Raw genomic sequence first — 25574 nt, 5'->3', positions numbered from 1 at the left:
GCTTTTTTTCTATTTGGTGGATCTGCTTGCTTCATGCTTCCAGTTGCTTCTGAACTCAATGCCTCTTCAGCTTTGCAAGGCAGAGTCTACACTGTGATGTGGAAATATCTGTTCAAGACACTCAGGCCACTGCATGCTGCTGGCTAAGAGCTTGGGCCTACTCTCTATCAGCATATCCTTGAGCTTTCTCTTTGGAGAGCTCCAGGTTTTAGGTAGCAAAACACAAGCACAGGCATAAGTGATTAGGATGTGAGTGCATCTCATTTTGAGACTGGAGTCAGATCTTTGATTACTTCCTTGACAACGTAAACATATTCAAAGAGGTGGATGAAGTTTGAGTAACTGGTGCTGTCTTCATAGTGGCTTAGCGTTGTACCACTGCATCCCACAGCACACTTACGGGGCAGTCCCTCTCTGAGGATTCACAGTTCCTAGCAGATGAGTTCCACGCTGGGACGTTGCCTAAAGTAAATTCAAATAAGAGCAGTGATAAACTACATCCTGATTTTTTCATCTCCATTAAACTAGTCTCATTTAAAGATCTTTTCATTGGGTACATCACCTAAAATATAATGTAAAAGGAGCAGCCTTTAACCACAAGGTTCCCAGCTCAGGCAATGGTTGGCAAACACTCTAATCAAACCGTGTGTTTTTTTTCTGTTAAACCTGTCTTCGGGGTACCCCTTAACACAGCCTCTGCTCTCTTGAGGTGGAGAGCAGGGTTTAAAAAGTTGACTTGCTTGAATTGAGGGTCTTTTCTTTAAGGATAATATCACGATATGATTAAGTTCTTAAGCATGGCCTGTACAGATAGGAGTGACTTCTGGTTTAAGGGTTCAGAGCTTTTGAGATGTCTCATTGGTAACGTGCCTTGGACAGATCCTCAGTTGTATGTCCTCTGAGATACTGCAGAAGGAGAATCATAGCAGATTATGTTTTCGGTTTAGTGACAACAGCCTCTGGATTATTTAAAATTAACTGGATAGCTTTAATTTGAAGAGGCAAGTATGCAGGCTAAGAATATTTGAAGCATGGCAATGAGGGCTGTAGCCAGGCTCTTTCACATAAGGAGATGGCGAAGGTTCAGAGGGTGGAAAGGAGGAGGAAGTATCATGAAAGCTGGTTTTGCCAGACAGGTAAAGACTTATTCATGCTGGGAGAATCTCCAGCTGGGAAAATCCACGGTCATTACAGCCTTTGTGCCACCAGAATAGAAAAAAGGGTTGGCTCAGAGAAGAGAATCTGGCTCAAAGAACTTAAAATAAATATCAGATGTCAGAGCTGTGACTTAATTGTTTAGCTAAGTAGATCATGTGAATTACACACAGATTGAGGACCTGGTTTTGCTTCTATTGAAATCAAGGAGAACAGATTCAGGCCATACTCTTTTTTCCAGTGGCTTTCAGCCCTCAAAACTGTGTTATCTGAGAGTACGACGGCTTCTGGGATAATTTCTTGCAGCAGTTGGGAATCCAGAGAGCTGCTTGTACGCAACTGCTTTGTGTTTTATTACTGTAGACATAAGCTAAGACTCTAAACAGAATGCATTTCCTTAGTTGCTGTTTGGTTTTATTTCAAAATTTGACATTCAAACAATGGCTTCTGTGACTCTTAACCACGGAAATTGGAACTCCAGGTTCAGACATTAGTTTCTGACAGTAGCCAATTTCAAAGAAATACATCGAGATGTACATGTATTTTCCTCCTTTTAACGCAGTCTCTGTCAGATTACAGCTCTGACAATCTCAGAATTAGATCTATGCCCCAACTCAAAGACATTAGCTTATAAATATCCCCTTGAGAAATTGTAGTTCTGAAAACCTTGTAACTTTATAGTGAAAGTTTATTCTTCTCTTCCTTAATGAACATGAGATATTTATTACCTTTATGAATAAAAGGAAATATTTTTTTCTTATCCTTACACTATTGCATATTTCCTTTAGCATTTTAAAATTCTTTATTAAATGATAAACCCCTGTGTTTAACCATGAAGGTTTTGCAGGAGTGAGGAAACTGTCAGAGGAAAGGCAGTGGCAGCTGAAAACTTGAAAGGATTGTTTAGTTATAACCAAAATTAAATTACCTGGAGTTGACTGACAGTCTTACATTCAGGAAGAAGGGAAAGATTTTGGGAGAAGGCTTCACATGTGCAATTGAAAGTATGTTTCCGTTACCTGGCTGAGAGCCTTCACGTAGTTCTACTGACAGGGTGAAATACTGGTAGACAGGTGACAGAAAAATGTTCGGAAAGATCTACAGCCAATTTGCAGACTGACATGTATTTCTACAAATTCTGTCTGGATGATGAATGACTGTTGCTACAGCATGTAACTGATGACATTATAAATGAGGGGAGCATAGAGAAATTACTTAGTATCATATTTCTGGACATACTTGGAAGATACTGTGGGAAATATTCTGATTTAGATAGGGCAGTTTTTAGGTGCTGGCTTCTGCATTCATACCCCAGAGGGTATCAGAGGGTGGCAAGCATCTCTGTTCCCTGGCCAGCCAGGGTTCATCCTCTCCAAGCTCATGATGATGATAATACCATTACTGCAGTCTTTTAACCAGCAACAGGGTGTGATTTCTTTTTCTGAGAAAAGAAAGTACAGTGTCTGAGTGCTTAGCGAGCAATTACTTTCTCTTCACAAATGGTGAGTTAAGCAAAGAAGAATCAAAGTTTGAGGGGGGGAGGAGGAACATAATATTCCCAGTGTTGAAAAACACAAATAATTCACAGCAGGCAAAACTATCCTCCCCATCCCCTGTCAGCCTTTCCTGACACTTCAGAGGTGATTAAATGCTGCTTCTGTAGCTCAAGTGAGTTAGCTCCCTCCAACCTCAGGTTATGTCCTTCCCACAGTTCAGTGCCCAGGCTTGGAGGAACCGACTCTAGGGATAATCTGTTGCCCTTAAGAGGGTGTTGAACTGGAGGCTGGCAACCTCTTTCAGGCTGTAAATAGTCATTGCTCTGCTGAGGGAGGAAGGCCTCCCTGGAATGACTGTTCATGCCATTAGTTGTCTTCATAGCAACGATCGCTGCTAACTATTCCTGTCGCTCTCTGTTCCCACTTGCAGCTCAGCAGAGACCAGCCAAGGTGAGGAGGCCAAGTGCGGCGCAAGAGAGGGGAGAAGGCAAAGTGCAATGGCTGGGCAAGAGTGGGGCATGGGCAGGGAAGAGTGGGGGTAGCGGCTGTGGACAGGTCTTTATCACCTTCCCATGAATGCAAAGTCAACCTTTGCTGCTGCTAAGACTACTGGAGGGGCTTAGTTAAAAATAGTTTTCCTTCATAGCTTCTGAAGAATTGATGTAGGTATGGATGAAGATAGGAATGATAAGCAGGTGTCCTTCTCGTGTGCCTTGTATCCTGTGTAGGTGCTCCAAGTGATATAAGATGAACACCAAATGTGTCCATGCCTATTTCTCCTGCTTTTGTTCTCTTACTTCTGGATGTGTTTTCCAGCCTCCTCCCTTGTAGTGTCACAGGTGCTTTCACTTTGTAGGATACAGTAATGGAGATCACAGGGAGCGGGAAACTGAGACAACATGAGCAGTTGTGGTGTCTCAAAGATGGTCCTGTAAGTTCAAGTCAGAAAGTTGGGTTATAAAGGAAAGAAATTCCATATCCTTCCCAAGTAGCAACATAATAAAATGAAAAAGAGCAAACTCAAGTAAAATTAGTATGTATTTGCTTTATTTGCTCTTACTGTTTTGATTTTGTGAAAGTTTCTGTTGAAGGGCTGATTTCACTTGAAAGCATAAAAAAACCTTAGAGACAAAAGTTTGATCTCAGACGACTTTGCGTCACTTCACGTCCCTTCACTTGCATGAAAGAAGACAGGTCTCCCACAGACTATGCTTGGGAGAGATGGTGTTGGCAAGAGTGCCCTGATACTAGCTCTGATGGCACAGGAGTTTTGACCTGGACACTCCATTTTCGTTATGTCCTATGAGATCCAGTAGAGAGGTACAAGGATTATGGGACTAAAGGGCTCACTTTCTTAAAAAAAGAGGACAAACTTCACTTTCATTCACTTTCCACCACAAACGAATGGAGGGAAAACTGCAGCAGTGAAGAAAATTCAGAATACAAATGAGCACAAATTTAGAATACAAATTCGGAATATGAATGAGCACATAACGCCTTCTGAGGCAGCATCACAGTTGTGGTTCTGGTGTTTTGGAAAGAAAAAAAAGCAGACTTTTAAAAGTTATCTGCCTCATGATGTATGCCAAAGTTTAATTACTTTTAATGAAAACAGCAGTGTTTTATGATCTGAAACATCCAAAAAGGAGCTAGGTGATGGACGTTCTTTTCATAAAGACTAGCTGAATCAGTAGGCTGTTACTTATGGATTTACCCTGTGCTGGAAATGTGGCAAGGAGCTTGAGACATTTAATTTTGAATCCCATGTAGTCCTTTGTTAACGTAGTAATAAATAAATTGAATTAATTCAGAAAATAACTCCATTTAATGATTTGCAGTAAGCAAAGAATGAGGGAGTTAACAATATAACACTATAGCAAACAAATGTATTTCTTCTCAGGGTAAAAAAGAATGTTTCACATGGCTCATTGTCATATGTTTACAAGCTTGCATAGTCTTAAAGACTTAGCATTCAATCAGAAGGACTCCATGAGGGCAGGAGTAGTAGGGATTCCAGGAGAAATTCCTCCCTCTTAGGTGCTCATAGGCCATGACCCAATGGGAATAATAGCACACAGAACATAATCGAGATAGTTATTTGTTGAATTAAAACTAGTATTTCACACTTAGAATCATATGGCTGGAACCTATTGGATTTATTAAATCCAGCCATCTGCTATTTCAGGCAACACATCCTAGAATCTTGTTCATAACCTTTTCGGAGAACTGGAATGTACCTAGCTAATGTAAGACTTGTCTTGCCTGTTTATCAGTTAGCAGAGAAAAATAAATATCCATTTCTTCTTGAAGAAAGGTCCTAGTCACATTAGCCTTGCTTTTTTGTCTTGCTATTTATATTATGTTATAGTATGTACAGAATCTTCCATACTATTTATAACAGAGCGTTGCTAAGGCTTACTGCCCCATCGCTCAAATAAAGGCTATACATCCAACTGAAGTCAAGTGTCTAAAGTTAGGCATCTGTTTTCTTGGTACGCACCTGAAGGTCTTTGTAATAACAACACAGCTGAAAAATATGTGAGTTGAAAAACCCTCCCATAATTCCCGTGCAATTACATCAATGGGGTGTTGATGGGCGAGGGGGACTATGCTGCTGTCAGTCAGAGTGGAGTTTGACCCTGGTCAGTATAGAAAGGCAGCACTTCAAACTATTTCAAGACTATTTTTAGAAATCTTAAAAAAAAATTAATACTCCATTCCAAGCAAAGGGTGAAGAACTAGAGATTTGAAATACTTCGAATCTACTCCAAACTGTAGTGCACAGTCAGTCCATCAAACAAATGTTATGAGCATGTATAAACATATCGTTCTACAGACAAAAACAAGGCACGCTGAATTAGGAAAGCAGTATGCCTTTGCTCTTTGTATGTTTTTTAATGTGTTCATTTTCTCACTTTACTACAGTTTGTAGAATATGTCCTTATCTGGTTTTATTGTCAATTTTAGGAATCGCTTCATACAATACTTTGTGCATTTTTAAAAATGTTCAGTATTTGCAATACTGCAATTTTGGTAGAACCAAATTGATTGCAGTTACTGTCCTGTGAATACCCTGTGAATGTTAATCCCCCTGGGTTTAAGGGAGCAAGTGCTGTGGATAAGGCTTACAAGGGTAAGAGAGATAGGACATAGGTGAGTAGAGACTCTGGGATAAGAATAATTGGTTGGCAATACATATGATGAATTGGTGGAGGGAAGAGAGTAAAAAAATAGAAATTGTGACTAAATGCCAGGCTGAGATTTAGAAGCTTCCTTTTATGCCCATCTTTAGCACATTTAAGAATTACACTGATTTTTTTTAATGTAATGCTCTTCCCAGTGGTGACTGACCTAGTAAACTTTATCAACCATAATGAAAGCAGACCCTGTTAGGCTTTCTCTTTGGGGTCATAACATTGTACTTCTAAACTGACTGATGTCACAGCCCACTTTATTACTCAAGTTCCTGATGAATGTTACAGAATAAAGACTTTTAATTTTATATATGTGACACCAGATATTGTATTCATAACTGAAATTGGGAGAATTTGAGGATATATCAATTATTCAGCATTTATAAGGAGTATTATTTGCCATATTCACATCAGAAAAATATTACTGGAATGAATACCAGGGAAAAGAAATGTTCAATCACTAGTTAAAGTAGCCTTAGAAGCACCATTTCAAACCTGGACAAGTAAATAAGCATGGAAGCATTTATTTGACATGGGAGCAGAGCTAGCATTTTAGGACTTGACTAATGAGGTGCAATCATATATCACAATGTATGTTCCAAATATTCTCTATAAATAAAGTTGAAATACTGAACAAAGATTTTATGGACCGCAAATAAATCCAAACAGATTAGAATACTGTTTATGTCTGCTCTTTGAGAAGCAGAAGATAAATTGACCAAGTCGTTCATTATGAATTCTTAATTGCACTCTATTTGTAACCCTTAAGCTCTAGAGTACACTTCGCAGTGTGAGAACTGAAAGGGCTCCTGTTAGATGGAGTAAATGGGAAGCCTAGTAAACTCCGCTCTCGGAGCAGAAGGGTATGCGTGAGTACATTCAGCATATTCTACATTCAGTAGATGGCAGTGGTATGCAGTTGTAGGTTAATTCAGGATTTTCTCTTGAGCAGACGTTCTCACCTCTGTGAATCCAATAAGTGTTGATTTAGGGGTCTATTTGAGTTTGTTGTTTTGGTTTTTTTCCCAGAAAATTCAAAGATACTAGATAATTTTTCACCTGCTAGAGTACATAGTGATAGAAAATGCAAACTATTTTGCTAATTTATTGTAGTCTTCATTACACAGCACTTGGAAGAGTCTGGTTAAGTTTTGAGTTTCAAACAGCGGTATTACATACAGAAAGGAATGTGTCTGTCTGGAGCATTGACTCATTTTCCATCTATGCCCCGTGGAACTTAGTATGTACACATCAAAGTCTCAAAATAAAACTGTTCAGTAAGCGGGAACTGTGTGTGTTACTTAATAGGAGTAGTAGCACAGTGACGTCTCGGAATACTGTGCACAGAAATAGATATTTTCCCTTGTCTAAAGGAATGAGTTGCAGATCTGTTGGGGGAAGGCGGGGTGCACGTGTGTGTGTGTATAAGCAAACAAATTACTAAGACAATTAGAAATTATTATAAAGCTCTTAATTATGGAAAACTGGAAGAAAAAGAACAAAGCAAAAGCAGAAATACAGTTTATGTGGTAGAAACCACAGATGAGGAGGCTAAGAGAATTAAATTACATCATTTAAGTAGATATTTTCTCATATGGCAGTTATTTCTAACACAAATAATAGAAAATGTTTAATGATTTATGATTGTTAATGATGGAAAGAGTTGCTCTCTGTTGCTCGAGGCAATGTTTTTTCTTGCCTCCCTATGGGAAACTGCAATAGAAAAAGCATTAAATATATCCGTCTGTGAACTGAGTTGTAACACAACCACAAATTTGCCCTAAGGATTTCGAGCACTCTTGGACAGACCCCAGAATCAATAGGTGGTCCCTGAGTAGGGAATACAAATGTCACGCATTTTCAACAAAGAACTGCATACTCTGTTTCTCTGCTATATTAGGATCCAGAGAAACATTTCATTCTATATTAATATGGCTATTTTTTGCAGAACAAAAATACCATTCTGGTAACAATGGAATAGCAGCATTAAAAAAATAGCATTTCCAGCCTAGCCAAAGCTGCTGGAAATCCTCAGTTTTGCAGGTAAGAACTTTGTCCAGCCATGGGCCCAGAAGTAAGAGTTTTGTGCAATCTGGTCACAGTCAAAGTATAATAATTACAGTAGAAAATTAAGGCCTTTTAATTGGTCAGGGTACCGAAGAAAGAAGTATATGTTAATTGGTTCAACTCTGCTGAACGTCACCTGCTGCTGGGGGCTGTGTTAGAAGCCCTTCTCCCAAGCACCGTGAGGCCACGTTGTGGCAAATGCCCTAGCCAGGGAATGGGATTGACTCTCTGTGACAGCTGCCCACAGTGGTGACCACATATTTCTGTCTACCTCTAGCAGGAATACCTGGATCACATCTCTAGGTGCATGCTTCATGCTCCATTTATTCACAGGATATTTTACCATGTGATTCCCATGTATGATGCTGTAGTCAAGCACCTGTGCTTTACTCGACACCACAGTGTACTCTTATCAAAATGAACATTAACTTTTTTTCTCCACTACAATGCCTTATCTTTGCACTGTTTCTTTTTAATTGTTGATTTTGAGCTAAGCTGGTTTGGTTGGTTTTTTTAAACCGAGACAGTACATCTCTTCCTCATATTTGTAGGAATTATTACATACGTAAATTAATTCATACAGAGGAAGGATGGTTTGGGTCGTTAAGGTTTTTGTGGTGTTTTTTTTTTAAGCACTGCTTTTGTAAAGATTCCATGTATTTTTAAAACAATCATGCTGAGAATACTTTCATCCTGGCATTGCAGTGTCATTCCATTCACTCATCTTTCTAGTATCTGGCTTAACTTGGATATTTTTCTCTTGTTTCGGTCTAGTTTCATCTCTGTTGCTTAAATTCTCCTGACACCTTATCAATTTCTTTATGAATTTAAATTTGAAAGATTTTACTATTACTTTTATCACCGTGCATTTTATTTTTGCGTAAACTAAATCCATCTTGACATTGCGGAATGTATGCAAACCTACAACTACTAGAGTTTCACCTTGTAGTATTGTCCCAGTAGACAAGGGTTGCCATCGTTAGGCACTGTGGAGAATTTTGAGTGAAGAAAAGCTCCATCCAAATAAGAAGTCGGACTTGTCTATATAAGTACTCGAGACAGTTTTGCTGACAGTGTTCCAATATTTGTAGAAGCATGATATTTCAAGCACTGCAAGATTTATTCCTATACTATGAACAAATATAGCCTTTGTTGAAGCTTTGGAGAGTCTTGTCCTTCAAAACGTCGCTTTTATTTAAAGCTTTATTAACTCATACAGTGTTGTAAGCAGTTGCATAACACGAAATGATCCTTTTTTAAAAAATATTTTAAAATCACATGCTATTTTCATGCCAAAACAACATTATAGAAGCCTGCATCTGGGTTTATAAAAGAAGAGTCTACTGCATCTTACTGCTGACAGTTTTCTTCTGCCATTTTATGGACGGAAAGAAGAAAATACAAAACACTGGTTTTCTAAATGCCATAGTTATTTTATAACTTTAAACAAAATATGTGGGAATTAAGATTTTCATAAGATTATATGTGTAATGGTTGTGCAAAATTTAGATAAATCTATCTTAGACTAGGAAAAATTTATTATAAGTTTTGTAATGCTGAAATGTATTGCTTTGTATTAAATTTTGTATTAAAGTTAATTTGTCTTGAAAAGGATTATAAAATAAGAGAAAATATGACTAGGAAAAAAAGAATAAAGAGCAAAGAAAGAAGAATTATTCTAAAGCATTGCTCTTTCTGAACAACAGACAATTACATTAATTCAAAATGGCTTTATCAGAGTGAATAAAAATAAATCAGATCATATAACCATTGTAAGATATAAGAAGATACATTATCATTGCTATTGACTATATCTTGGACTAAGCATTATATTGTAAACAAATTTCTGTGAGATTATAATAATTTGAACTGCCTAACTCTGTTAAGTAACTTCTTGAAGTGCAGAACAACATAAAACCAAGAAACGCCTGTTATTCCGTCATGTGACATGTAATTTCAAGGAATGTTATACAACATAACAGTGGGTATTCTGAATTAACAAGGGGTATTCTGGAAAACAGATAATTATTAAACCTGGCTGAAAATGCTAAGCGTTAAATACTGCAGTTGAAGTATGTTGTGGAGAGCACTTTAGCACCTGCATATAAATCCAGCAAATATCGTTTCGGTGGCAGACAAAGGTATAGTGATACCTGATGTCATTTCTGTGTCCTGTTGGATACACTTTTCCTGAAACATTTACCTGCCATGGAAAAGTTTTCCACAAGTGCTTTATGAGTTTGCCATGGAAAAATGTTTCACAAGGGCGTTATGAGTTGGGAGTTGGGATTTTTCCTTTTTTTTTTTTTTTTAAGTAATTGAGGAAAAATTGCTTTGGATTTTGTTGGTTTTTTTCTTAGATATGTGAATATTGTTCCAAAAAGAGATTCTTGATGGAGAGTTTTGTGGTTTTTTTTTTTTTTTTCTCACATAGTTTAAGGGACTTGACCAAAAAGCAGAGCCTGAGCTCTGCTACTTCCTATTTTCTGCGCTTGCCTACAGTACAGCCTCTAGCGAGGCGTTGTAGGTCCCCTTGCTGTAGACCTGGACTAGGCCAAGAGCAGGAGTGATTTTTGCTGGCTGATTTACACTGCTTCTCTGAATAAGGTAAAAATAAGCAAAGGCTGCCTGTTGGGAGTGTAAACAAATTGAGATCTTGATGTTTTTTCTGCCAAAGTGGTATCACCTGAGGATGTGGAGTTTTCATGCCCCAAGCCAATAAATTGTTGTGTGGATTGGGCATATTTCAGTGCCACGAGTACAGCTCTTGTTTTTTTTTTTCAGCAGGACATGAATTTTCCGGGCACAATTATAGTGACATGGTGCTGGAGACAGTGCAAACACGGGGTAAAAATCAGCACCTGCTGTCACAACTTTGCAGCCTGAACAAATAAAACGCACAGAAAGAAACCGAAGGCACAGAAAGGTGAAAAGCTTCATCCAAGGTGAAGCAACTATGTCTTATATTGCAGGGTGAGCACATGCCTGAGCCCGGAGCTGTGGCTTATTTAGTCTTCTACATCTCTGTAATTGTGTCCAAATTAGTGAAAAGTTAAACATTCATGTCAGCTACTAGTTGCTGTGTATCAGCTGAAAAGGGTGCAGAATAATTTCCTAGGGAATTAGCTTGATAACAGTGATTCAAATCAACTTTGGAAAGTTTACAACAAAATGTAAGGGTGGGGAGCCAGAGCAGCTGTTGCTCACTGCTTCTTAGCTCAGACCTTGCTAGCTCTCCCCATCATCTCATTTATCCCAGCATGGGATAAAACTCAGGCAGATCCAGTCACCTTTTACCTGAAGCCATGAGACCTTCTGTGAAGTGCCACAACTTGATAAAATTAACAGTATGAATGGTTTAGAACCAAATTTGCAGTATAAACTTAACCATTCTATCTGTGAAACAGAGCTGGAAAACCCTCTAAATTTGTCTTGTCCATAGATTTTACCATAAATATTCTTAATATTTTAGACAGAAGATCCAGTAGCAAATCTGTCCTAGCACCATTTAATGGTTGTCCATGGCCATTGCTGTCTGTGGAAGGGATGTAGGATGGGCAGCATTTTGCCCCGATGAGTAACTATCTAAGGACACACATAGAGGTCCTAATGTAAATAAGAAAGAAATCCTTGCACTAAGATTATTTATGAGTATAAACTGAGATTATACCCAGGACGAAGCCAGGGTCGATAGCACAAGTGCCTTTTAACTCAGATGCGCTCTCTCTGGTGAGCAGTGCAGATTTTGTAAGCCTGGGCACAAGCATGCCAGAGTCTGAATATTCTCCCAGCTGATTAAGAACAATCAGTTATTATATCCCATGGGCTGTATACTGACTGTATTTTACTAGTTTATGAAACATGGTCTTCGGGCAAGAATGGATTGAATAAACTCTCTCCACTCAGTATTTCCTGTTCATGTGGGTTTCACACTTAAAACAATTTATTCTTTCATTTTCCTATTTGTTTTGTGTTTTTGCCCAGTGTGACTTTCAAGTGTTTTGATTTTAGGAATGCTTTGCCAATCTGTCTTCTTATATTCATGTTTCTGCTTTTCCTTTGTGAAATTAATACGTCAAGGGAATTTAACTTGCATTGTGAGGATGTGAGTGTACATTGTGAGAATGGATATTAAGCTATCTGTCTTAATAGGTGATAGATACCACATGAAATATGACTGGAGTAACTAAGAGCTTGTTAGAAGCCAGGAGAAGCTAGTATAGAGGTTTTGTTGTGATGATTTTTCACTGCGTTGTCAAAACATCTTATGTGGACTTGAGATCCTGCTTCTGGCTGCAGTGTGATCTGGTCGGGAGTCGGTGGTACACGTTCTATTCAAAAAAGACGCTCTTTAGTTTGATTGAAATACCAAGTCCTTTGAGACCTGAGCCTCACCGTTGCACACAGATAGGAGGGCTTGGCTGTGCCGTGGGAAGACAGAAAAAAATTGCCGTGCTCGCGTTGGGCAATTCATTATTTTGCCCCTGCCGTTAGAGCCAGAAGTGTTCCAGTAACCTGTGGTGCCCGTGATTTTTACACAAATGAGCTTAGGATGTCTTTGTGGAGGTCTAGGGGCTCACCGATTGTGTTTTACCAAGTAAATGCACTGTAGCGTTAAGAAAATGAACACTTGAAGAAAGCTGAAACGTGGGCACATGTTGAAAAGCTGATCGCTGCCCGGAGGGATGGCAGCCACAGCCGGGGAGGAGCCGGCATGCAGTCAATGTCATTCAGCCGCTTTCCAACACACGGCTGACCTAGTTTTCCCTTTTGGGACAGGCGTAGCCGTGCTGGTGTGAACCTTGGGCCCATGTAGGTTATTCGTGGGAAGCAGACCCTGTGGCGTTCCTTCTCAGCCTTACTGACACAGCTGCAGCTGCAATTTTATGCTTGCAATGCCTCGCTCTGTGCCCAAACATCAAATCCGTTATCCTGTGTTACCTTCTGTGCGCTTAGGGGTGGGGTTTTGGCTGCATACTGTATTACGGACTTTTCCTAGAGAATTTTATGGGGCAAAAGGCAGCTACTCTTCCCATAGCAAATACTATAGATTTTGAAAGGACCTGGGTCTAAATATTCTTTGTCAGAGCAAGAATGGCCTGTTCCTAGCCCAGCCTTCACCAGGCTTTGGTTATTTGTCAGTACTGAGGCATCTCATTCAAAACTCACACAGATTGCTCCACTATTTCGGCTTTTTGTGTGCCTCATTCTGTGTAATTTTAAACAACCTGACATTTCATGTCAGTATAATTCTGAGTTTAATTGAAAAGGGTGGGTATTTCATTTGTGATAAGGAAACAAGTTAGTTAAAACTGAGATTTTTGAGGAATCTTAATTAAATTAGGTCCCCTAACCTTGCTGAGTTGCAGTAAGACTTGGGTATTTTAGCTTAAAATCCCAGCCTGAAAATACACTCATGTGACCTCTGAGAAACTGCCTAAAGCCAGTGGTAAGAATTTATTTTGGCAGATAACCACATCTTCCTATATTATGAAAGGAAACTTGCTCTTTTCTGAGCTAACTGTTCATTCAGATGGGGATTTGGACAAAAAAAAAGCAGGAGAATACAAAGATTTAAAATTACATTAGCGGTAAGGAAATATTTTTAGTGAATAAATATGTTTAGCTTCAGGTCCTAATGCTGCGAGTTAATCCTCTTCCTTGTGTATTGGTGCTAAGACAGGCATTTCTTCTGAATTTAACATAACATGCAACTGTTATATACAGTCACTGTCTGCAATAATAACTGCAATTACCCAGGAGTTTTTTAATACAGTTTTTCAGTGAAAAATTTATGAAACTGAGGGGAAATGTACTAGTTACGAGAATATTTACTTGCATCGGAAGTTCCTGCTGTAAGCCAGAGGCAGCATCCCACTGCAAAAAAAGAAGTGAGTAGTATTTTTGTGTTAGCTCCAATTTCTGTACTGCCTGATTCCTTTGGCTGTTCTGAGACTTGTATTTTCTCTTATACTTTTTGGAAAAAATACCATATAGGGAAAGGGAATATTTTAAAATCCACAGCAATTTTCACAGAAGAGGAGTACTATTTTTTGACGAATAGTGCAATGAAAATGTGCATGACCCATAACTATCTTAGATGATCTGTAGGAGACTTTTCTTTTCAGGTACCTGTTATTTCAAAACCCAAAATATGGTATTTAGTTTGTATTTATCTAGGAATGTTACATAATTTGTTCAGGTACTCAAATACTTGTCATAACATGATAACTTACATTATTTATGTAAATATTTATAAAATTACAGCTCAACTCAGACCTAAGATGAGTAGAAATGATTGTCAGACAATCTGATAGAGTAGGCAGACTATTTGGTATTCATCTGTGAATTACTTGAAATATTTCACAATGTTGTTTACACGCACACACACAACTATGAAAATTAATTTCATAGTTAATTTGGGAAGCTATGAGGTCTCTTTGCAGCAGACATCTTGGCATATTATGCTTTCAGAGCTTTTATTGTAATTCCTATATGACATATATTGTTTTTTCTTTTATCAGAAATTTTTCCAAGAGATTCCAGTCTAAAAGACAAATTCATAAAACATTTTACAGGTAAGGCAGTGCTTGCTCTTAATTTACCTATGTATGCATATTCTAAGTAGCCACAAGAGTCACACCATTAGCTATTTTGAGGTTCTGTACCAAGTTTAACATTTGTAAAGTTAAATTTGCATTGTTTAGGACTCAGAGTTTTTACAGAACTCTAATTACATTTAGATTTGAATCTCTCTTTGAATAATGTAGCCTAAAATAACTTTCAAAACATGGTAAGTTTCATGATTTAAAACCTATCGTTTCATTTTCATCATCCTACTGTTGCTTGTTGAATTGCAGTTACACTACAGGTTTAATAGTTGTAGATACTGAATGTATACATGTCTGTATGCTACAGATACTGCATCGTATATCTACATGCAAACAATTTGCAGTATGGTGTTAAAAATGTGATAATGTGTGAGCACCTATCTGCTATCTCTGGCAAGTAATATTTTAATGAAAGCCCTCGATACATTTAAAATTTTAAATACATGTATTTTTTCCATAATTTTTGTCAGTCCTACCATATTTATTTTCAAGTTCACTAGTTTTAAAACTTCTCATTGGACTGCGTATATCTTTCAGAAACAGACCTACCTATGGGGCCATTAAGTTTTCACTGTATCAGGGAGACACATTTTGTCTTCTGTCTCATGATGTATACATGTCGATGCTTATTTTAACAAGGCAAGCAAATAGAACAAGGAAGGATTAAACAGTGTAAATGAATCAGAAAAATAATTTGCTATTTCAGATGTGAAAGTTTACTATGAATTATTGTCAAGTACTTGTACTCGAAAACTGAGATGGAGTTGTATAATGCACTTACCTTTGGGACTCTCTTTTGTAACAACTGGAAAAATATTGTACCCTCTGAATATAAGCACAAGGAGTTGCCAACAGCAAGATGCTTGCACTGATTCTTTACTCTCCAGTTCCAAATGTTCTGTAATTCAGAAAAGTGATGGTCTCAGAGCATGACAGTGCAAATCTGTTGATAATTTGCAAGATTATTTGGATTAGTGAAACTAAGAACTAGAGAAATAGTTGGCAGTTGGAGCATGAAAAAGAGAATTTGAAGTAATTATGCATTTCCTCTTTGCTGGAAATTTCAGACAGTCCTTGGCAAGAAAGGAAAGAATTTGTTGTCTCTTTTGCATGGGGGAGGTGTCCTCAAACCTTTAGGAGAAGCTCAACTTGAAGGATCTTTCTGCCGACTGCTAATTGCAGCCTAACAGCATCTCCAGGAAAGGTGCCACACCCAGCTGGCCCTTCACTCCTGCACTAAACAAGAGTAACCATGAACCTTACTGCTTTCATCCATATAAGAAAGAAATGACAAGAACATACAGATTCCGACTGTGCTATCCTATGTCGCACGGGAATACTGACAATTCCTCTCCTGTGGAGGACAGACAAGAAAGATTTGCTTATATTAATAATCCATTTCCTTTTCATTTTTAACTTTGGAAACTGCTGAGCTACCATTAAAAGCTCAACACAAGAATGTGAGGAAACTAAATAATGAATTAATTAGTTTCATTACTCAGAAACAACAGTGAAAAACAACCATAAGTTTTACAGAAGGTATTTTGAGAATACTAAATCATAGAAAAGAAAAAGAGAAAAAAATACTTGAAGGCCTATTTTGGAACCATTCCTTAAATTAACAGTCCTTTTCTGTATGAGTAGTTGCCATCAAAATTGCTGAAATTATTTGAAGAACATTAGCTGGAATGAATAAGGAAAGCAAGTTCATTCCAAAATTCTTGAAGTTTATTTCTTTGTTGGTTCAGAATGTCTGCCGACGTCTTTTTTCTTTTTTTTAATTATGCTCTTAAGATCTTCAGTGATGGTTTTTTCCACCTGTTTTTTTCCTTTTCCACAGCTTTATTAGGTCCTGTAACCCACAGGTGTTTTCTTAAAATACAGCCTAACTTTGTTTTTCTTGATTCTGTTCAAATCATAATCCTTTTTCTATCAAACTTAGTTAAGTAAACTGTTCAGGCTTAGTAGTTCAAGAGTTAGAACATCCTAAACTAATGAAGTTGTGAAAAAGAGGAGAGAAGGGGAAATCAACATTATCTTTACAGTCCATTACCTTTACAGTTTCAGGGTTAAGAAAATTATTGTACACTTCTAGTATGCCAAGAATACTAGACACATTTTAAAGCCAAATAAGAACCATATGTAACAGTCCTTGACTATAGGAAAAATCATAAATAATCTTGTGAGTCATAAAGCTATCTATCAATTCAGCTTGAAAAGCCAGCTGACACAGAGTGCTCTGTAAGGCACAAATAAAATTAACAGCCTATTTTTGATGGCAAGGAAGAGAGATGGAAAACTATGTATTATCTGAAGGGACATGGAATTTATTTAGTGACAAAAGCTGATGTTACCTCCATATATCTTGGATAATTGCAAATTACACACTTTCTCTTGAGCCTAGTTACTCATTCAGATAAAAAATGGCAACAATCTTCCAGTTCAAAGTTGCAAAGGCTGCTTTGTCAGTTTATTGAGAAGCTTATTTGTGGCTAAAAAAGTCCCATGAAATCTACATATTACTGTAAAATATATCTAGTGTTCATGTGTGTTCACTGTCACAGAGAGGAATCTTCTCTCAAGCTTGTGGTAATTTGACTGCACTATCCAGACAGAATTGGCTTAGTATATTTTACCAGGCTGATAAACCGCCTTTCAAGTTGTGAAATCAATAATTTTTGCCCAGAAATGCTTACTGTCTTCCTCTGACAGGAAAGTTAGTCAAAGCAACGTGCTTCGTGTGGATCCTTTGGTAGCACTGCTTGAAACAAGCTGTTCTTGTTCAGGGTTCCTATTTGTGCTGAATTTAGAGGACGCAAGTTAAATTCAGTCTTGTTCAGTTAGTGTCAGTTTATGTCAGTGTTTTCTGCCCAAATCACACTAAACTCATCCCCAGCTGTCAGAGGTAATATTGCTAAGCAGGTTACATGATGCAAATACTACATTTGCAATACTACATCAGCAAGTATGGAAGGGCTCTTTGGCAACTTGTTACCTTTGAGCGATGTTTTGGAGATGAGTAGCTATATATTCCTATGAAATATTAATGCTGGCAGATGACACTGATATCCAGAGAAGGGAGGACAGGCTGGAAGAACGGAGACGCAGCATGCTACACCCTGGGCACACAGGGGTTTGCCTCACCTTAATGTTGAAACATGTGCTGCCCTCGGCACATCTGCAGCCTTTCTTGCTACCACTACTTTAACGGCAGATTGGGGTCCTAGACGTTGTCATTTTTTTTTCCTCAACACCCACATTGTATATTAAGAACTTCATAAACCATCTATGTGCAAATTAGAAGCATCAGTACATGAAACTACATCTTTCCAGGGCTTAGAAACTAATACTTGCTTAAAATGTTGTTTTATTTATCTTTAGAAATATCTGCATTCCATCTACATTATTCCTTCTACATTAGAATACTGACTACTAAGCAAATGAATGTTGTAGTTGCACCATTCTATTTTTCACTATATAAGAAATTTTAATGTTAATTTTGAATTACTGGAGTTTCGACGCTAAGCCAGTCCGTCGTTTCCAAGGGCCATTTTTCTGTTATTCAGATCATGAACATAATAGCATAGCAGTATTATTTCTTTCTGTTATTTCAGTAGCATTGTTATACTTGTGCTGCATCATAATTATTTAAAGTGTAGTAAAAAATTAAATGTAAATTTGTCAGAACACATGGAGATTAATTCTAGGTGTTGAAGTCATTCACTGAAGCTGCAAAGCAGTGACACTGAAAGCTTGTGGTTAACTCCTGCTTACTTTCAAACAGGGCCAGTCACATTTTCGTCAGAGTGTAGCAAGCACTTTCATCGACTGTATCACAACACAAGGGACTGCTCAACACCAGCCTGTAAGTAGTAATTAAAGTACCTTACAATGCTAACTGTGATACTGGTTTAAAAGCAACCTACTTTTCCTACTTTGATGTGCTGGTCCTTCTGTAACTGTTGCTCTTTACTTCAGCACTGTACAACAAAATGTAGCCAAGATCTTCTAATACACAAAGATTTTCTATTAATGCACTTGCAGTCAGCTGTGTATAGTGGAGTTCCTTCAAAGTGAGGCTAACGTAAATGAAATGAAAACTACACTCTGAAAAAACAGTCAGGCGTGCCTATGCAGAGGGCAGACATGAAGCCATATTCTCCTTCCTGCTCTCTTTACCTCTACTTATTAACTTGTGCAATAAGACAAAATCTGAACCATTCTCTACCTTCTCTTAACACTCAGTAGTATGATTATGTCGTGGTTTTTAGTGTATTTCAGTTTGTGATGATAATTTTCTATTATATGCCCAGTGTTAAAGAACATAAAATCAATTCAGTTGTCATTTCTGTGATTGATACATGCACTTCTTATCAAACAATATTCCAACATAAGATCCACAGAAGTTTTGCTTTAACATAGCCGGAATGTAATTTTGTCAGAGATTGAAAAAGAAAACTGTCATAAGATGTTATTAAATGGATAAAACAATCAAAGAAAACAAAAATACCCGAACAAAATGGAAATCCCTCAAAAAGAAGTTACTTCAGCATTTTCTAGTGCAATGGACAATTCACATAAAGTGAGTGGAAAATAAGCGATACCATTGAATTAGAAAAAGTGGATCTCATCTGTAATGTGTAAAGACAAATTATGGACCAGGGTGCTTTGGAAATTTTTCAGGGTTTAACATGAAAAAATAATAACACTTCTTGAGTGCATCACTTAGAAAGATGGTAAGCATTTTTGTGAGCAGCTGAGACGCGCTCTCACCAAAGCTCAGCATCTTGGAGGATCTGGCTTTTGAAAGGGGCTGGAGCAGCCATCATCTCCATCCGCCCTTACACTGATCACAAGTTGGAATGTAGAAATCCATGGCTGATCCTCCAAAGAGATACATACAGCTTTGTAGACAGACATATGAGTAGGCTGGACATATATCTATTACATGCTGCATAACAAAAATACCATGCATGTTTCATACCTTGATACATGGATCCAGAGTATATGAATAGTGTTTGGATCAGTGTATTGCCTGATTGCTTCACTTTATTTTTGAAGAAACACAGTCATAATATTTCTCTTCTGATTAATTAGCTTTTCTCTAAATTTAAAAACAAGATTGTGGTTAGGACTGTATGAAGGACCGATTTTTAAGTTCAACTATCAAAACAAAATGTAAAATAAAAAACATAATTAAAACTGAAGCAGTTTTTTTTTTTTCTCCTTTATGTCAACCAAACCAAAAGCAGACAATGAGTTTCATTCAACCTGAAATGTTCAGTTGATTTAAAAAAGAGAGCTAAATCCTCAGAACTATCTCCACCTTACCCAGCACTCAGACTTTATAATAGCTATCAAGGCTGATCATAGCCAGGATCTTTTCCTGTCTCTTTAGAGGGGTTTGATATTTCCTTTCAGGGACAGCGTAGTGACCATAAGATGTCCGAGGATGAGTTGCTTCCTCTCCTGCTGACATGGTTATATTCTGTACAAACATTCCCTGAAGAACTGAACCTAGGTTAGCATTCAGTCTCTTACTGTTTGGCACAATTTCTATTAAGTTTTATTAAAATACTTATCAAGCAAGAGATGAAAATTGCACCTAAGTATTTCTTGTTACCAAATAGTTAGATCTTTCCATCAGAAAGGACGACAGTGGCTCAAGGGCCACTTGAACGAAGCAGGCATTTGAAGCAAGGACACCAGAGAGGGAGATAACAAGTGGGACAGTAGTATCTCTAGTCTGATGATTAGGAGATGTACTTAGACATGGAAAATACGGATTTCCATCAATGTTAATACTAAGTGGAACAATAAAGAGTTTGAAAGAGCCTGACCTCAAACTACCTTATAGTCTGCTGGTTAGAATAGCCTCTCAATGAGTTGAATTCCTTCAAGTAAAGTTGGGAGTTCAACTCAGTCTTCTACATCTTATGAGGAAACTACCTGATAGAAAATTAATTGCTGTCATCACTCACATTTCCTCTAGAGCTCTGTCTAGGATAAGGTACAATCTAATTTTGCATCTTACACACATAATTTAATGAATTTCCGTCAGAGAATGGTTTTACTGTGTAAAGTGTCTGAAATTCTAGTACAAATTCTGCATTTAATTTTATGTAGTTTTTTTTGAGGGTATCTGGCAACTGAGATTCATTATTACTGTGTGTAATTTTGTTTTATAGATTACAAAAGGTGTGCAAGGTTGCTAACAAGATTAGCAATGAGCCCGTTGTGTACACAGTCCTAGGATGTTTGCTATGTAAGTATCTTTTTCTTATTTGTTGAATGGTCCAGTAATTTACTTCACACTTATACCTTGTTATCAGGTGTGCATACAGAAATGTGGTATTAAGAGAGTGATAACACTCAGCTCTACCAATGCCTGAACTGACTGGTTCCTCATGGAAATACACAGAAGCACAGACACCTCTGATGGGCCCCACTGTAATTTCCTACAAGTTGCCTGTGGCACCATAGTCCATAATTATGCACTGAGTGACCTCTTACTGTTCGAAATTTCAAGTATGAGTCTGGTTGGTGAAAGAAAAATACATGAGGACTTCATCAACACATTTATTTCAGGCCTTTCGGAAGAGGGCTTTGTTGTTCATCCGTGGAAGAAACAAAATGTCTTGATCTCAGGTCTGCCAATGCAATCTTCATAGATACCCTACCACTTTATTTGTCTTTGGGACCACTTTTCATTCCCAGATTGTCTCCTGAGAATTTCTGTAGAGTTAATACCATTTAATGGTGATGGAAGGAAACTGAATATAAAGATGTGACAAAGCTAAAGGCTTCAAGTAACAGTGTGTGGAAGGAGCCAGTCCATTCTTGTTTATGAATAGCATGTTAAATGTGCTAATTAAAGAGCATTGTCACTGATAAAAGGAACATCTTCAAGTGAGCTGTTTTCTCCAGTTGTTTGAATATCAATAAGATGGTTACACTTCCAACAGTAATTTGAAAAACTGCAGTGGTTATTATCGACCAATAAAATATATAAAATCAGTGACTTTAATTTATTTAAATTTCTTCAAAGATGGTTTCCTTTCACCACCCCCTCCTGACAAATACTGCAAGCTTGGAGTTTGAGGGAGTTGTGTATGTCACTTCTTCCTGCATCAAGACTTCAATTCATACTAATCAAGAATAAGAAAGGAAGAGTAGGATATGAGTCAGTGTTAGCTGATTTGATTTCCAAGTGGAGGTGGGATTCATTTTGGTGGCTGTGAGAAAATGCTTTGAAGAATATGGCAATATTTCAATGCTGAGAAGAAATGACATCATTTCTTTCTCCTCTTCTTTTATTTTCTTAACTATTTTCAATCTGTTTGGCCTCTTGCCTTCCAGGTCTTGCAGATGGTTTTGAATATATCAGGGACACTGAACCAGAGACTGACTAGGGAACTCATTACTTTGCCAGGATCTCCTTTTTATGATTAAGGGCAGGAATCCTTTTCTGAATGCCCTTTTTTTTTAATAAAAAATTTTTTTTGAGATGCCTAAATTCCTGTTTGCTTATTAGTGTTCATTTTCAAATCTTAGCTTTCTAAAACGTCTCAACACTCACTCATTTTATGCACTTTCACGTATTTAGTCTATGTTTTTACCTCATCTATATCCCTTTACACCTCTGGGTTCATGGCTCAGGGCTTTCAGAAAAATTTCTGGGTCTTCAATATTTTTTTTTCCTTTTTAAAGAGGGTGAGTCAAAGATCTGCCTCCATATCCACAGTACAGAAGCATCTATCTCCATCCTATTTCCATCTTTAAAATACAAAAGGATCAAAAGTTGCTATGATTTGCAAATCCAGGTGTTCTAATTTGCCTGCCAAAAATACACTCAAAGAGATGACATGTAGGGAAGGGAGGGTTTAAATGGTTAGCAGTGTTAGCAGCTCGTGTGCGTTGTGTTCACTTCAAGTCGTATCTAGGCTGACTTTCTCTCTACTTTGTCAGAAATAGAGAAAACTTTATAGGAAAAAGTAGAGCTATGATCTGAGTGTTTCCCAGCCACCTCCATGCTCCCTCACCCTGTTCCTCCATCAGTTAGTTAAGAGTGGCTAGTTTCCACTAGAGATAAGACAGGCTCAGGTCTTCATGTTTACTCATCTCCAATATCTTCCTGAAATGGAAACATTTTCCTGAGAAGGATGAAAGGTGGCAGGAGTCACTCTCTCTTCCCTCCAAATAAGCAGGGAAGCACAAGAGTTATCTATGTTCATCTCTCAGTAACGCTGCATTTCTAGCATGATTTTGTGATTGGTTCCACTGTGGCTTTCAGCATGGGGGATCTGTTTCCCTCACCACCCTCACACTAGCTTACAGAAGACAGGGTCATAGTTCGTGTTTACTGTAAGGGAATTTGCCTTTACTTTAGCATCTGAGAGTCCTGGAGATTCTCCGTTGCCTTGAAGAAGGAGGCTCTCCCACGTGAAGGACTGACAACTATTTTTAGGCATTTCTCCTTCACATACTAAAATAGGCAGCATTTTCCTCATCAAAAAAGATCTGCAGTGCTATTATGTGAACATTTTCCTCCCTTGCCTGTAAGGGCCGGGAGTACAAAGAGGAGACGTGGTCTTTTCCCGGTAGAAAGGAAGTTTTGCCTGGGAAAAGCCAAGTCCTCCCAGGGGAGCTGCGGAGGGGAGCGGGGCGGGCGGTTTCAGGACCCTGGAGAGGGGCGCGGGGGGGCTGGGCTCCAGGTCCCCGGCAGCTCCTCGCCCCCACGGCCTTTAGACCCTTCGGTTGGGGTTTGGGTTTTTAGGTTGTTTTTCTTTCCTCCTAATTCAGATCCTTGCAAATGGAAGTAAAGCATTTGATGAAAGCCAGAATGTAGCAATGCACACGATGGTGTGCGTGGGAAACTTCCTCGGGAGATGCGGCAGCACGGATGGCTGTGTGTTAAACCTCTTCCCATCAGTGCTGAGGATCTGCCACGGCAAAACTCATTAGTGTTCACGGGAGGGCAAGACCCGCTGGCATTCTGGAGTTAATCTTAAGATTTATGCAATACGCAGGAAACTGTGATTTATAAACAGAATTACACTGAGCGGTGTTTTGAAACTATAAAACGGCATGTCCTTTTCTCTTGCAGACTTTGTACTAAGGAGAGAATTCTGATTTGCCAAGAAAGTGCCTTGAAATCTTCCAAGACGGAGAAGACATCTTTTACCTTTTTGATTTACAACGTTTTGTTACTAGATACTTTTTATTTTCATATGTTTGTCGGACATTCCATATTTGTGTGAAACATTATTTTATTTTAATTTGTAAATTTGTTGCCTATAGTTCAGACAAGCCAATTATTTAAATACATTGTATATAAAGAATACTAATGATATACTGATTAAATGTTATAACCGTATGCAGGGAGTTGGTAAAATTTTGCTGTTTCTCTTGTTCCATTGTATTTACATCATTCTGCTCAGGCTCTTACTTTCATTATTTGCACTAACTTGAAATGCAGAAGTCTGTGTAACTGAAATCTGAATAAGCTGTAAGTGGGGAAGTTTTACTTGCCATGGAAGATATTTTATATTATGAAGCTTTGTTAATATATACATATATATTATTGCGCATCAGAAAAAAATTGCTCAGAAATGCACCTTGCTTTCAGGAACATTTGTATGACTATTCTGGATTTTCATCAGTTACATTTGTACTGGCACTTATGGAAAGAGTTGCAAATAATGTAAATATAAAGACTGGAAAACTGCAATGCAGTTTTGATGGAATAAAGAACATAAAAATAAACTATTTTCCAGGAGAGGTTATTTAAATTTATTAAGAGGTTACTTATTTAATATCTAATTTATCTGGTGAACTTGAAATAATTTTCCACTGAGAACTTCAAACTTGTGGGTTTAGTTTTTTTACAGCCTTTCACTTTGAAGTGGTAAATTTTATTCAGATATTTATTCTTCAGCTGAATGAGGTGCAAACACAAATGCATCATGCACCTACTGTGAACAACAGAAACCACCTGTGGGGATGAAGAGAGGGTAATAAAATAGCCCGGTAGAAGAGAGAATAGTTTAAAGTATCGTACCATATACCAAGGCGTACAATGAATGAATTTGGCTGGGGACACATGAAGCTTAACTATTTGGGAAGAATGCAAAGCACAATTGCTGCATCTTTCTTATTTAAAATGAAATTGTGATGATAACATTTGCTACCCCTTTCTCTCAGCTCTTTTATTGCAAAGTTACATGATTGCTTTGCAAAGAACCCGATATGAAGTCAGGTTTTTCTGGTCAGGCCCAGAGTAATTGACAACACATGTTGATTACTGTGCCCAGATCACAATTAATGTGATTAACTGACCATTCAAACCAATCCTCTCAGATTAGATGATGTCTCTATCCTTTCCCTCAGTGTGAACTTTATGAGCCCCTTAACTTCTATGGCCAGCACTTGTCCCTCTACAGAGTAGCAGGGAAGCTCTGCCCTGGGATTCCTTGGCAAATAGCAATCAGCTGCCTTATTATCCAAAGGGGTTTTGGTTCTTCTTTCTACATTGTTCAGCGTGTTTCAGCACCAGAGCTGTGCAGTGTCCTCTGATGCACCAGGCAGTCCAACCCACAACTTCTGCGGGTACCATCATGTTCTGTCTGGGCAACAACACATTACAGCAGGTGTTTCTAACCAGCTCCTTAGTCACAGCTGTTGAAGTCGTTACCCCCTCTCTCATCCTGGCTAGCAGGTTGTCCTGTGCCATTTCTATTTCTGCTTAACACCATTGTTTTTCAGACTTTTTTGCTATCATGTTCTTTTGGTAAGAGCAAAGTTTTCAAGCCTTATTCTAATCCATCTTGGAGGCAGTGTTCATACTGAAGATACAGTAGCATATGGGAAATCCTGGTGGCTGAATGATGAGATGGATGACCTTGTTTCTTGGTGAGTAACATACTTCATAGAACAATTAGTGGCCAAAACACTTCAGGCAGAGAAGAAAGGATGTGGCCCGGGATAGAGATCAGAGGCTCCAAGAAAAGCATCTATTTTTAGTCCTGCTTTTGTATTTCCACTCTGGTTTG

At 38.1% G+C, this 25574-nt stretch overlaps 1 protein-coding gene across 1 annotated transcript; it reads left to right on the top strand.

Annotated features, from left to right (window-relative positions):
• The first annotated feature begins 1072 nt into the window (after nucleotides 1–1072).
• Nucleotides 1073–24277, top strand: FAM150A (family with sequence similarity 150, member A). The gene is made up of 5 exons (XM_009699458.1): nucleotides 1073–1136; nucleotides 14437–14490; nucleotides 18308–18388; nucleotides 20712–20788; nucleotides 23630–24277. Exons 1-4 carry the CDS (start codon nucleotides 1073–1075, stop codon nucleotides 20774–20776), a joined length of 264 nt encoding a protein of 87 aa, XP_009697760.1. The 3' UTR covers nucleotides 20777–20788; nucleotides 23630–24277.
• The last annotated feature ends 1297 nt before the right edge of the window (nucleotides 24278–25574 follow it).

The sequence above is a fragment of the Cariama cristata genome, unplaced genomic scaffold (assembly GCF_000690535.1).
Source record: "Cariama cristata isolate BGI_N322 unplaced genomic scaffold, ASM69053v1 scaffold3904, whole genome shotgun sequence".
Classification (NCBI taxonomy): domain Eukaryota; kingdom Metazoa; phylum Chordata; class Aves; order Cariamiformes; family Cariamidae; genus Cariama; species Cariama cristata.
Note: the sequence above shows the minus strand (reverse complement) of the source record. Positions and strands in the feature narration are given on the sequence as shown.